The sequence below is a fragment of the Drosophila mojavensis genome, unplaced genomic scaffold (assembly GCF_018153725.1).
Source record: "Drosophila mojavensis isolate 15081-1352.22 unplaced genomic scaffold, ASM1815372v1 contig_74, whole genome shotgun sequence".
Taxonomy (NCBI): domain Eukaryota; kingdom Metazoa; phylum Arthropoda; class Insecta; order Diptera; family Drosophilidae; genus Drosophila; species Drosophila mojavensis.
In genome coordinates this window covers 17008519-17023032 of record NW_025318899.1, presented here as the reverse complement: position 1 = coordinate 17023032, position 14514 = coordinate 17008519, and the positions used below count along the sequence as shown (strand labels likewise).

At 36.9% G+C, this 14514-nt stretch overlaps 2 protein-coding genes across 6 annotated transcripts in view; both read right to left on the bottom strand.

Annotated features, from left to right (window-relative positions):
- Positions 1–14514, bottom strand: part of LOC6582815 (heparan sulfate 2-O-sulfotransferase pipe) — a 51137-nt gene that overhangs the window by 31980 nt on the left and 4643 nt on the right. The window lies entirely within an intron of this gene.
- Positions 10226–11717, bottom strand: LOC122757480 (arrestin domain-containing protein 3-like). The gene has a single exon (XM_044009643.1). The coding sequence runs from the start codon at positions 11566–11568 to the stop codon at positions 10384–10386; it is 1185 nt and encodes a 394-aa protein (XP_043865578.1). The 5' UTR covers positions 11569–11717; the 3' UTR covers positions 10226–10383.

The window sequence follows — 14514 nt, the reverse complement described above, 5'->3', positions numbered from 1 at the left end:
ACCTGAACTAATTGAATATGGGAAAAATGGGGTATACTGTTTTTGGGAATATGCAGGTAACAGTAGGAAGTAAAAGGAAGCTTAGCAGACTAAACAAAGCATAAATATTTTTTATGAGCGCAGAAGTTTCTATATCCATGTAAGTCTGTCCGACTGTCTATCTGTCTCTTTAATTGTTTGTTTATCTTTTGCCTGTCTGTTTGTCTGTCTTTCTGTCTTTCCGTTTGTCTGTTTATCTATCTGTTTGTCTGTCTGTTTGTCTATTTATTTGTCTGTTCTCCTTCCGTCTGTCCATCTGTCCGGCATTTGAACCATTCGTCCGTCTGAGAGTCTAACCGTACATCATAAAAGCTAATCTAGCTTTTGAAGCAGCGCTTCATATTTCGAAAATCTATTCCTATATGTTTAAAGTAGAAACAGAAAAGAGTCATGGAATTATTGTAATAGCAGCTCTTGGCATATCTCAGGGTATTTCCTAGTTGAGCATTTGCCCAATTTTATATTTCAACAAAATACTCTTTATACATTCAAAGTCTCATCCACCCCAACATTTCTAATTGACCTTTCTGAAAGAAATCTAGCAATAACTTGATTTGCTTTACATTCCAGGAGCACTCGCCTCTCATTCATAATTTTACATTATTAATTACAATACCAAAATAATAAAAATAATAATGGAGAAATGTTCATTAGATGCGCATTAACATAAAACACAAAAGCTAATGACTTTGCGGCATTGAAGCGTTAAGCCAAAATGGCCAAATGTATAATCAAAACATAATGTCTAATCAGTTTATGAATGCGATTATTGTAATGAGCTGCGAGTCTCCCCCGAGTTGGACATGACATGGCGGGGCGAACGACAGCAAACGAATTTTGGAATGCTCTTGGCGCCTGTGCAACAACAGTTACAATTTGTATACGTATTACATGTGTAGCGGTGCAGGCGCTGTTAACCAAAGTAGCGTTAAACACGCACTTGGTTCAAGTTGAACGTGCCAGCTAGTTAGTGAAGCATGCTACACTGCTCTCGCCCTCTCTCGCCCTCTCTCTCTCTCTCTCTCTCTCGTCTTGTTCATGGCATGACAGTTGCATATCCATCAGATGCTGTTGAAATATTTCACGTATCCAATAGAACGTGATCTCATAAAAACGGCAACGGGCCAGAGCGTCTAGCATAATATGCTTGTTGCATGCTCTCTATTTGATGATTTCATGAATCCATGATTTCAGATTCGGGCTCATTTTGGGAAAGTCTGCGATTCGAAAGGCGAAATGCAAAAACAACAAAAATCGATCAATAGCTGCGGTTTTTTGTTCCATGCTGCGACTTTCAATCTGTTCGACAGCAACTTGCAACGGCAGAGAGACTCGTGCAACATGCGTTGCAACGTTGCAATATGCAGCAGTCCGTTGAGGCCCCCGATTCAGATTAGCGACAAATTGTTTTTTCCAACTGCTTTCATTCACTCAATCACAATCGTAGCGACACTCACAGTCACAGCTCCACTCGGAGTCACAGTCACAGTCACAGTCAGAGTCAGTCAGAGTCATGGTCATTGAATAAAAGTGTCAATCTGGCCAACATCATCATTAGCTGTCACACTGCCAGCATCATTATCATCATGGCCATCATTATGATCAGCCAACAGCAAGTTGAACGTCTTTAAAGACAATTCTCGCAATTGTTTCAACTGTTTTTGTTTTTTTTTTTTTTTTTTTCTTTCACAATGAGTGGAAAGTAACTCATGTTGAATGAATATTTATACTCAAATGTTTTACAGTTTTGTTTGTTTAAGTATATATATGATATATATGTATATGTGTAACAAGGCGCAGACTGTGCAAAAGAAAAGAAAGAGAGAGAGAGAGGTATAGAATCTTTTTCTTGCCCATTGGACTGCCATAAACTATATATAATCAATATTGATATCTTATATTAATAATATATACGATATATATATATATATATATATATATATATATATATATATATATATATATAATACAAATTTAATGGTTTTTTGAGGTTTGCTAAAATATTTAATTCAATATATTTGAGAAAATATAGATATTTAAAGCAGTCGCAATTTGACACTTGATAAAATATTTAATAAAATATAATTTAATAAAATACAAATATAATGCGATTGCAAATTTCATTTATTTTCATGTTTGATAAAATATTTTATTAAATATACTTTATAGACTATATGTAAATATTTAGAGCACACGCATTTGCTTACATCAAATTTGTATATAAATATAAAATATTTAATTAAATATAATTTATAAAATATTAATACTTAGAGCAGTCGCATATCCAATTTGATGCCTTACAAAATATTTTTAATTTAATTTATTAAAAAGCTGCTAGATATTAAACATCTTATTAGCCTATAGCCCGCCGCAATTCCCACTCACATAAATTAAAAAAAAAAAAAAAAAAAAAAAATAAAAATAATAATGATAGTAATACAAAAATATATAAATAATTAATTTAAAGCCAAATGATATGCATACAATATGTTTATGGGATTTCACAACAAATTGTTATACGAGTACGTCTAGCCATGGCTACTCACGAGACTTAGAGCTACCTGTTAACCGGCTGCCACGTGATGTGGCAACTTGGCTGTGGGTCGCCTCATTTGTAGCAACGTCGTCTAACCCATTTTCGCAGTTTTTATACTCATGTGAAAACGTGAAGCGTAGTGCTTCATTTGGTTTGGATTAGTGCGCAGCTCCCGTAATTAAGTTGTAAAATCTATGTACGTGCGGTTTCTTCAAGTGTGCCCCATAAAGTCCTAAGTACACAACAACAAGTGGTGAGGGGTGAAGAGGGGAGAGTGGCGAAGTGGAGAGTGTCGAGTGGGCCGTGTGTAAACCAAATACCAACCTGTGTCAAAATATTTAACTGCAAATTCATGAAGAGCAACATTTCTCCAGCACCGCCCCTCGTCCACTGTGCAGAGTAGGTGTCGCTGTGCATGCAGCGTGCAAACGTTTGCAGCGCCCCTCGCTGCTTGTTTTGTCAACGATTAACACACTCTAATTGTCATTTGTTTTTGGCTTCTCGCTCACTATTTTTTAGTTTTTGTTTTGGCCTTCATAGCGCTCTTAACTGACACAATTAACAATTTTAATATTGTTCACATAACTCAGCGTGTTGTTTATTTGTCTCTCTATGTGTTTGTGTGTGTGGGCTACAAATTTTCTAATCAGATGTGTGTGTGTGTGTGCTAAACTGTTTGCCGACTCTGAGCTTAATTGTAAACAATTAGCGATTGTACTCGTTGTTTGCACAGGCTGTCAGCTACATATTTGGGATCTAGGCGAAGGTAAACTTTAAAGCGGACAAACAGAAATTGGAGTAAATGTAATCTACAGGATGACCAAATAGATGAAATGGGAAGAGAAATTGTAATGGCCATAGAAATGGATAGAAATTTCCGGTTTTGGTCTTCACTTTAGCTATGGAATAGTATATCACTGTAATGTCAGAAAAACGTAAGGTTTGTGAATACGTAAATTTGAATATTTAATTTTATTTAATATCTTAATGATTTGGCTTATATTTCTTTAAATTATATTTTACATTTTTGTTTATTTATTTTTTAATAATTTAAATATTTTTTTTAGTTCTTGTTCAGGTCAAATATATTTATATATATTTATTATTATTATTATTAAATTTATTTATATATGTTTTCTTTCCATGCAATTTTTTTTTAAATAATTACTTGTACTGTTGCACAAGGTTTTTTGTTTTTATTAAATTTTGACATATATCAATTATTTTAAACAGATTTATTTCTGCTTTTTGTTAATTTAATTAAATTTTTTTATTATTAAATTTTTATATATTTTTTAAAAATATATTTTTTAAATATATTTTTTCTCATTTTTTTGTTTTATTTAATTTTTTATTTTATATTTATTTTAATTATTATTTTTTTTTTATGCACCATTTTTGATAAACTGTTTAATTACTCAATTGAATTATAACCTTTAATACTCTTACTCAATGAAGGCATTTTTCAATTCGAAATTAAATTCAGGCTAATCTGACGTTGTAATATTTACAGATTCCTTCCTGTAGACTAACCGCAAGGCAAAGTCTTCACATATAAATATCATATCAATATCTATATAATACCACGTATATATTTTATAAATCAATATAATCTTACTTTAATCAGATAAAGACATCTGCTTGTTCGACTTATCCCCTCATGCTAACACGACTTGTGCTTCACGCAAAATTCTTATTAAATAGCCAAGTGCAGCATTACTTCTGGCTGCAGCGTAGATCTTGTTCATCTCTGCTCTTTAAGTTGTCAGCAGCATGCGAAACAGCAACACCAGCAACAGCAACAACAACAGCAACAACAACAGCAACACCTACACCAGCAACAGCAGCAGCATTAACTGACAACAGCAACAGCGCAACTCGGCAAATCCGAATCGCACTTCAGGCCACGGCCACGCCCACGGGGCAGTAAAATTTACCTAAGTAGGCTGCTGTTTTTGCCAGCTCTTGAATTGGCCAGAGTCAGCCAGTTTCGCAGCTACAGGAATTGCTGTGGAGCTTAATTCGGTTGTGCGGAGCACAGAGGATTTTGCGGATTGCGGATGCGGAGGTGGAGGCGGAGGCGGATGTTTCCTGTGGTCGCCTAGGCGAAAGACTTTGCCATGTGCCAGAGTGCAATTTACTCAAAAGTTTTACGCGTCTTCCTGCCCCAATATGTGGCAAGGGCGCGAAAAACGTTCAACACAAAAAAGCTCTGCTAGAGTGTATGTGTGTGTGTCGGCCTGTCTGTGTGTGTGTGTGCGCGCGTCACGCCCACTTTTTGACTTGGCAGCAGCACGTGCTGCTTGCAGCGAATGTTAATAACATTTGCTGGCAACAACAATGGCAACAGTAAAGCGAAATTTACGCACTCGACGTTTGTTGTTGCTGTTGTTGTTGTTGTTGCTGTTGCTGTTGCTGCAGTTGTTGTTGTCGTCGCTTCCTTTAACGAGCTCATCCTTGTTGCAACTAGCGTACGTGCCACGCCCCGCACATAGCCAAAGCCAGACACAGGCATCTTCTGCTTACTTTTACTACTTGACGCTGTCATTTGCGGCATTGCAATTAATTTTTGCTTGCTCTCTGTCAGTGTGTGTGTGTGTGTGTGCGATTGTGTATGTATGTCTGTGTGTGTGTGTTGGTTGTAGATTTTAGGTCAGGATGCTGGCATGCAGCTCGGCACACTAATTTCTGATCTCAGCCATAGCCTTGGCAACAACAAGAAACTTGTCAAACGCTACTCATTTAACGCCTGCATGGCGTTCAGCTCTCAAGCAAGGATACGGCGCAGGATACAGTGCGGGATACAGAGCGGTATACAGAGCGGTATACAAAGCAGGCTACAGAGCAGGTGGAGGCTTTCAGCACACGCTTCCAATTATAGCCGGGTTAGCTGTTTGGGCCCAGATAAGCAAATGCCACATTACCATTATCAATTGAGCTCAGCTGCAGCGAGCTTAAAGCGAGCTGAATTGATTATCGAAATTGCACTTTGCTGCTCATAAATGAGTCTTTAACAGAACTTCAATTACTTAGCAGTCTCTGTTTTTGCAATTTCCGCTTCATTGACTCAATTTACTTGCGGAGCTTCAATATTTTTGCCAAAAAAAAAAAAAAAAAAACATAATCGTGCATGTCTACAACTTTCGCCATGTGCTGCTGCAGCTGTCCGCCCATAATCTAGACTCCTAACAATTAGCATAAATGCATATTACACAGAGAGAGAGAGAGAGAGAGAGAGAGAGAGAGAGAGGGGAGAGTGAGGGAGAGAGTATAGAAAAATAAAGGAAAATCTGCGAGGGAAATTGCTTAATTAATTTCCAAGCGATTGGCATAAAATTGAAAGCATGCGAGTTGCGAGCTCTGCAAATAAAATTTAATTTTTAATGCAACTTAGACTCGACTAACCAGGCTCTAGTTGTGTGAGTGTGAGTGTGTTTGTGTATTGGTGAGTGTGTGGGCAGCAACTCCCTTGGGACGCATTCTGTTTGATATTTTTATATGCAAGTAGTATGTGTGTGTGTGTGAAGTAAAACGAGTTGCAGACGCTGACGACCTACTTTAAAGCCTTCGCCTGGCAAGGCGGGCGTCAGCTGCCTCTGCCGCTGCCTCTGCCTCTGCTGCTGCTGCTGCTAGGAAGCTGGCGCCACTTTCTTCGGCGTCCCGTTGACTGGTTGACACCAATTTGAATGGCAAGTTTTCAGTTTTGGATCGCTCGCACAACTTAGGCACTTTATGCCATTATGCTAAGACTCTATTGCAAATAATCGCCTTTTTCTTCAGCAGGCATAATGCCAGCCGACTTTCCTGAAGCGCAACTGCCGGCATTTGCCGTGCATAGAGAGCATTAAATTGAAATCATTTTTCTAGCTGCAATCGAGTAAATTATCAATTTACACTCCGTCTAAGAGCTAATTTCCTCTCACTTTTGCCGCTGGCCAATTTTCTAGGGAAAAGTGTGTGTGCACTCAAAGATCATTGAATAGGCGTTAATCTTAGGTGAAAGCCTGTTTAATAATTATAGCGGAAAATGGCATATCGATCAATCTGAGCTGATTTAAGGCTATAGAAGATCTGTATCAGATTTTCAAATAATTATTATTTAATAAATGTAAGAAACAACAAATCATAAACCAATTAGAGTTGATTTCGGCGTATAGAAAATCTAAACCCTATTTTCAATTAAAAGTTATATAAAGTAGAAAAGCAGGTAAACATTGAATAATAATCTGTGTGAATTTCTGTCTATTGTATAACGTAGAAAATTGTAAACCAATCAGAATTGGACAATCTTTACTTGTAAAATATTTCCATTCGCTCTTTTCCTCTCTTCTAATATAAATATAAAAATAAAAATGCTTTGCAATAAAATCTTATGTTAAAAAAATAAATCAATAAATAAATTAAAAAAAATTAATAAATAAAATTTATAAATAAAATGTATTAAAATTATGTAATAAACAAATATAGAAATAATAAAAAAATAATAATAATTATAAAGAAAATATTTTGATATAGATTTTTGGCAGCTAAGCATTAAACACATTAAGTAGGTTTCAGTTTCTAAAAATAATTTTATTTTAAAATATTATTCACGCATTAATAATATAATGAATTGACTATTGACTATGTTATAATTTAATTTAAAAAGATCTCTAAATTTATTAATTTATTATTTATTTTTTATTTATTTATTGTTTTCTTCATTTATCATATACAAATCATTTTTATTTTATTTTTATATTAGAAGAGAGGATTAAAGAGCGAGTGGAAAGAGAAGCGAAATTAGAATTTTCGTTTAGCCAAACAGAGAGTTTCACTGCGTATACTTAATTTATGTGAGAATATTTATTATTAGGATTTTGCAAAATAGACGTAATAATACATTTGTATTGTAGAGTTGTAGAGTGTATAGTATAGTACATTATATATACATACATAGTATATTTTATTCATATTTATTTATAATAATAATAATAATTCTAACTATGCATCATTTTCAAAATAAATTCATTCTTTAATTCACATCCCCTTTTTAAATGATCTAAAATTCGGCCTTCAATGGCCATTTAAAGCGGCATTCCTTTAAAGCCAACGCAGCAACAGCTCAATGTGCCAATAATTGATGCTGGCCACTGAAATCAATTGCACTTGAAGCCCACGCCTAATGCTCGCACACTTCAAAATTGTCAGCTAGCACAGAAAACTACAAAAAAAAAAAGGAGAAGAAGAAGAAAAGACCATAAAAGGCCGGCAGTTTGCTCTAAAAAGAATCCGAAAACTGCAATAAAGCAGTTCAAGTTTTTGCCATTTGGTTTTGTTGTTGCCAAATATTGGCCAAGACCAAGTCGAATGCACTTTCAAAATAAAAAAACAAAAAAACCAAAAGCTAAGAAAGAAAAAGATCGTAAAAAAACAAAGGCGAGTCGCAGCCAATGCCGCCTAAGCGGCCGAACAGACCCCGAACGACCCCGCGCACTCACAAGACTCGAAGACAAGTCTCGGAGCAACAAATTGAAATTGTAACAAAATGCTCACGACAAATATGCGGTTGCTGTGCATGGTTACAACTTTTTATTTTTATTTTTAGTTTTGTTCATTGCAGTGCACTCCTATGACGCAATGGTCACATTCGAGTCATGTGCTCTGCCATTTGTGTTTGTTGGCTTTGGGCAGCGGCTAACCACAAGGCGGAGTTGGGGTTGGGGTTGGGGCTGGGGGAGCCTCTGGCTCTGGTTGTGGCTGCGTCTAGGCCAGGTCCAGAGCCGGTCCAGTCTACAATTTTTTTTTTTAAGCGTTTACTATAATTAAAATTTGAAAACTGCATTTTTCAGCATCTCAGCATCGCTGAGGAGTGGTCCGAAGCAACAAAAGCTACACGTTAACAAAACAATAAAATTGTTGCCGAAACATGAAATGAAGTCAACATAAGTGAATGGACAAACGTACAAAACTATATAAGATTGTCGGTATTTATAATTAAAATAATCTTTTTAAAGATTTACTAACAAAAAACCAAAAAAATATATGGGAAGTTTGCTCTATTTTTAAGAAGCCGAAGAGAAACGATGCGGCTTAAAAGTATATATGGATATATGGATATTTATATGAGAAAGGAAGGGAGAAGGGAAGAAAGAGGGTTTGTAAGAGGAAAATAGAAAATATACAATATATATTAGTTCCATCAACATCTAAGCTGAATTTCTTTAACCTAAACCAAGTTAAGTTCCCAGCATAGAGAATAAGTATTTATATATAAGCTCTGAATAGACGTTTTCAATAAATACAGAAAGGAAAATAATAATTTAAAACGCTCGTCGTTCATACTACAAGCATTACTTAATTTGTTGGTTTTTTTGGAGTCTGATCTGGATCTAGGATCATATCTTTTTCCGAAGCAGTCTCGGATGACGAGTCCTTTGCTTTGTTCGGGGTAAGCCCTCGTCGTCTTTTGAGCGACGATCTGGGCTGTGCGTAGTAGGCATAAACGGTGTAGATCGGTATGAAATCGTCTGAGCGATTCCTGCTCTCTTCATGAGGGTCCACGAAATGCTTACGTATCTTCTCTGGACTCTGGAAGAGGAGTGTTGTACTAGTGTATAGAGCCGGCCGATCCACTTGGCTTTTTGAGATCTTCTCGGCATCGGGTACGAACTCTTTCGTCTGGTCACGATTGCCACTCTGCTTCAATGGAATCGTGCCGATAGTAATCGGCGTTTCAATGTTCCATTTCAGATGAAAGCCGGTGAATATGACAGTTAGTCTTAGTTTATACGATATATCTATTATGTGGGGTCCCTGGGACGAGGGCTGCACCGTAGGCACTTCGTAGCTGCCATTTAGCTTTCGTTTCGTCTGATGAGCCACGCGCTGAGTCTCTCGATTGCCGCGCATATATGTATGAACTACGCGTCGCGTATTTTCCACCTTGAATGTGTAGGTCTGTATCAAGGTCATCATGAAGGCCTTGAGATCAACGTTCTGCGACATATTATCCACATCCAGGCTATAGTTGATCGTCTGCCCTGGCACATAGCCACCGAATGGAATGTGGAGTTTCAGCTTGACGGAGCCACCGCCAAAGGGCCAGCAGCAAAACTTTCTTGTCCTCTCCAATTCAATGGGCCGTAACATCTCTGGATGCAGGTTAAGATCGTAGGGCTGCAGCACGGCCAGCGGCTTGCGGAACACCTTCTTGAGTATCATCAGGCGATTAATGACGAGCGACAGCTCATATGACACTTTGCCGTATTTGCCCAGGCACGAGGTGGGGCAATGGGCCGGCAGTGCAATGGAAAATGTATAGGTGTGTGTGCCTTCCGATAGTTGGCCTCTCTCGGCAACATTCTGCTGATATCGCATATACGTCTCGACTGCCGTTGAGACGAATCTTTCGTTTCTCAGCTCGTCACTGGTATGAGCACTGCGCGTATCATCGAAGGCAACTCGCGCCAGGCCCACAAACAGAATATAGATGCCACTTACAGCTTTCGCCGAAGTTGTTTTTAACACAATCTTTCCCGTGATTTTATCGCCGCTGTACAACACTGCATTGGGCCGATCGAACATGAACTCACAAACGGTGGACATGTCAAAGGGAAGCATCGAGCACCAATTGATTGAATTGATTGAATTGAATTTAAAATACCATTGTTAATTTCGAATTCTTAGTCTTATATTCATATGTAGTCTCAATTATATAAAAGAGTGAATAAAATCCAAAGCTGTCTAAGATTGTTGAATTAGAAAGCAATTTACAAATTAAAATTTTTAGATCAGCAGCCAGTCCAAAGTGTTGAAATTTGTTGTTTTTAAAAGAATTCAGCGTATAGGATTGAAATTAGTTGGAGAGATAGAGATGTTGAACACACTTTCGGCACGACTTCTGGGGGGATGTTTGTTACAGTTCCCAATTCACTATCCGATACACCATCCGATACATCCGATAAATCTTTCTTCTTGATAGCCCGCTTTGGTAGACTTACATACGAAGCACCCGATGAACATGAGTGGGTGCTGCGTTTCTTAGGCATTGGTCTTGGTAAAGCAGGCTTACTTCTTTTACGCGGCTTCTTGGAGCCACCATCTGAGCTGGAAGCCAATGGGCTTGTGCCAATTGTAATGGGCACCTCGATATACCATTTCAGGTGCCAACCGGAGAATATTACAGTTAGCCGTAGCTTATACGATACCTTGATTATGCTCTTCATCTGAGATGAGGGCGCCACTGATGGTATTTCGTAGTTGGCACTTATCGTTCGTTTCGTCAGATGCTTCACTACCTCACTCTTTGTTTCGCTGTAGACAGACCGCGGGCTTACGCGTCGATACCCATTGGCAAAGTATTCGGACTCCTGGACTAGAGTCACTGTATAGCTCTTAACATCTATACGTTTCGACTTATTATGGACATCCAGGGTATAGTTCATTTTCTGGCCAGGCGAATACCCACCAGATGGTACTTTGAGGCACAGATTGATTATGCCCGGCCGAAAGGGCCAGCGCCAAAGTTTTCTAATTGCCTCATGCTCAATGGGGACCAGAGATTTGGGATCTGAGCTTAGATCGTAGGGCTGCACCACATCTATCGGCGTTTTGTGTATCCTATTCACCTTCCACTTACGTTCTATTACGAGTGACAGCTCATACCACACCCTCCCGAATTTGCTCGAGATTGAGGAGGGGCAGTGCGATGGAAGTGGTATTGCAAATGCAAAGGTATGTTGGCCTTTTGGCAATTTTCCCTTGCCGAAAATTTCTGTCCGATATGTCAAATAAGTCTCGGTTGCTGTCGAGACAAGTCTTTCGGGTGTCTTTTCGTCACTTTCTCGATTAACGAGTGTCTCCTCGAAATGCACATCTGCCCGGCCAATAAATGTGATGTAAATACTTTTGATAGATTCCGCAGCTCTTGTCTTCAATATAATCTGTCCCGTTAAATTCTCGCCGCTGCGTACTCTCGGCAGATCCGGCTTGAACTCACAAATTGCGCGCATAGTGTGCGATAATGTAAAGTGGTGCCATCCAATTTAACTAAACGCTAACATTATTAATTTCCAATTTAAGTAGTTTTATTCAATATATTTTCCATTGTCTTACCAATGGAAAATATATAAAAATTAATGATATTTAAGGACAAAGCTGCCTGAGTTTGAAATAAATTTTAAAATTGAATGGGTACATTAAAATACATTTAAAAATGTAAAATAATATTTTTTAATATTGAAACAAATTTTTATAATTTTAATCAAAATTAATTGTTTAAAAATCCTGTTTAAATATAGTTTTAAAAAAATTTAAAAAATTTATTAATGCATTAAAATGAAGTAAAAAATATAAAATAATTTTTATAAACATTAAAAACAATTTATAAATTATTTAAAAAAATTGTATATTACATTGATTGATTAGCTTTTTCTGAAAACAAGCTCTTCTAGTTAGCAACCAGTTTATAGATTTGCCATTCAGGAAGCTGAACAATTGTTGGCACGCCGCATTGCCAACCGAAATTCATTTAAGCTAGTTGCACGCATGAGCTAGTCGATTGGCCATGCGACTCAGCTGCATAGAAAGGCAGCTGAGCAAAGATGCAAAGCACTCAACTAGGTACGCTTTACTCTGAGATCTATTATTGATTTTTGTTTAATTTTGGTGAAAGGTGCGCTGTTTGCGATTTGCTTCAAGTTACGTGTGGGTCACAGCACCTGCCACACAGTCGCACAGCACTGAGCCCATCCGGCAGCAGCGGGCGGTCAATCAAAATGAACAAAGAAAGAAGCAGAAAACACGACGTAATATGGGCAAAATGGGAATGCCCTTAATACGCCTGAGAAACGAGAGTTTGGGCCGCACAGCACGTGGCTGGTAACACATTGACTAGACTAAAAAAATATATATATATATTGAAAAGAAAAAAATGATTGAAGAGATTTATGTTTTACGAACATGTTGCTCAAACTTCAATATGCTTGCTGCTGTTCGATGCTTGCTGTTTGCTATCATTAAAATCCATTTTTGATTTCAGCCTTTCACAACAATAAACAATGAACAAACAGAGCTACGGGTGAGTCTTAGCCCCCATAGCTCTGGTTCATTAACAAGAATCTGCCTAGAGGCATCAATTTAATGGACATGTTTGTACGTTCCCTTAACAGCTAACGAATCTTAAATAGACAAACTCTTATGTGAACAGAAGTTAAGTTAGACTATTTAAGTGTTATTATACAGTTATGCCTAAAATTTGCTTAGCTTGATGAAACGTTTAGAACACGTAATCTAATAAATTTGTTCTATTTGAAGAAGGGATTAATTCACCAAAATTAAAAAATAATACAATAATAATAATAATCTTTGTTAGGGCATTTCTATACGCTTTGAGCAAAACTGTTATACTATTATACTTCAAACAAATCTATAGTCATTGTTCGGCCTTTCCCTGCTTTTGAGAAAACTATTATACTGTTATGCTCAAAGCGAATCTCAGAACATTTATATGTTTTTCATATCAGCTAAGATTTATTATGATTACAAAGTTCGGATTCATCAGAGCCTTTCACTTCTGTACTAAACTGTTATACTATTATAACTATAATAAATCTGAAAGCAGATCTGTTCTGCTGAATCTTATTTATACAGATCAGTTGTTTGCATAAAATTTGTTTGTTTTCTTTTTTATCATATTGAAATTTAATGCAAGAGTTGTAAAAATTGTTTTTTGCTTTTTGTATTTGCTTAAACAGCGGCAACAAATTCCAATTTAATTTATCTAGGTTTTTTTTTTTTTTTTTTTTTTTTGCAATTGCTGTACTCATAGACGAGCGAAAGTGAGTAACTACCTGGCGTAAAGTATGGAGACAGCGATGTAGACGCAGAGTGGAGTCTTTCGAGTATGTAAATCACCTTAACTACAGCACACGGCGCAGATTTATGGGCGCCAGCTACTTGGCGAGCAGAATTTTTTATGGCACCAAAAAGAGCGTGGACCATGGAACATGCTCGGTTTACTAAGCGAGCGTAGAAAACTGACTTCGCGCTGGGTGGTGCGGTGGTTGGGTGGCTCCTCGACCATTAGGCAATGCGGCCGCAGAACTGTCACAATCGATTAGATGCCGACACCGCCACAAAAAAAAGGGCGTAAAGTGAAAGCAAAGGGGCGTCAGCGTTCGTCTTCAATTGCAAAAGAGCAATTAGCATCCAGCTGAATTTTGATCCAGTTAACTTTTTATATATATCTATATACATACATATGAATCGAACACTCTGAAGCTGCTAAGTGGTTTGCGTTGACCAGCTGAGTCAGAAATTTAGCGAATTGTCAAAGTGTGCCCCAATCAAGAAATTAAACAGTGATTTGTAGCAGCTGACTGCAGCAGCAAAGTGTTATAAAATGTTAAGTGTTATTAACAGTAAAGTGTTAACAGACCTTAAAGTAAAATTTGATATTCAGCTAATAAGCTACTTATGTTTGATTGAAATACTATTTTAATATTATGAATATATTTTTATTGGTATTTAAAAAAAATTATTACCAATAAAAATGTTATTGAAAAAAAGTATTGATACACAATTTAATAATGCAAAATTTATTTAAAGCAAATTTTATGAAAGGTATCAATAAATATAAAAGTAATCAATAAAATAATAAAATTGTATTAAAAAATGTTTTAATAAAAATGTTATTAATAAATTAGTAGTGTTATGTAACGTGCCAAATAATGTACAATAATAGCAACCCATTAACCCATTTTCGTTAGCGTGAATATTTACCTATACATCACCTTTTCTTTATTATTATTTCCCTTATATATTAAAGACATTTGCATTGCACTGCAAGTCAGTCGCGCGTGCCAACTAAAGCAACAACGACAACAACAAACGCTTTAACAACTATGATGTACATTATCGTTAACATTACGCATTGTCCGCCCCGCCCACTCGTCGAC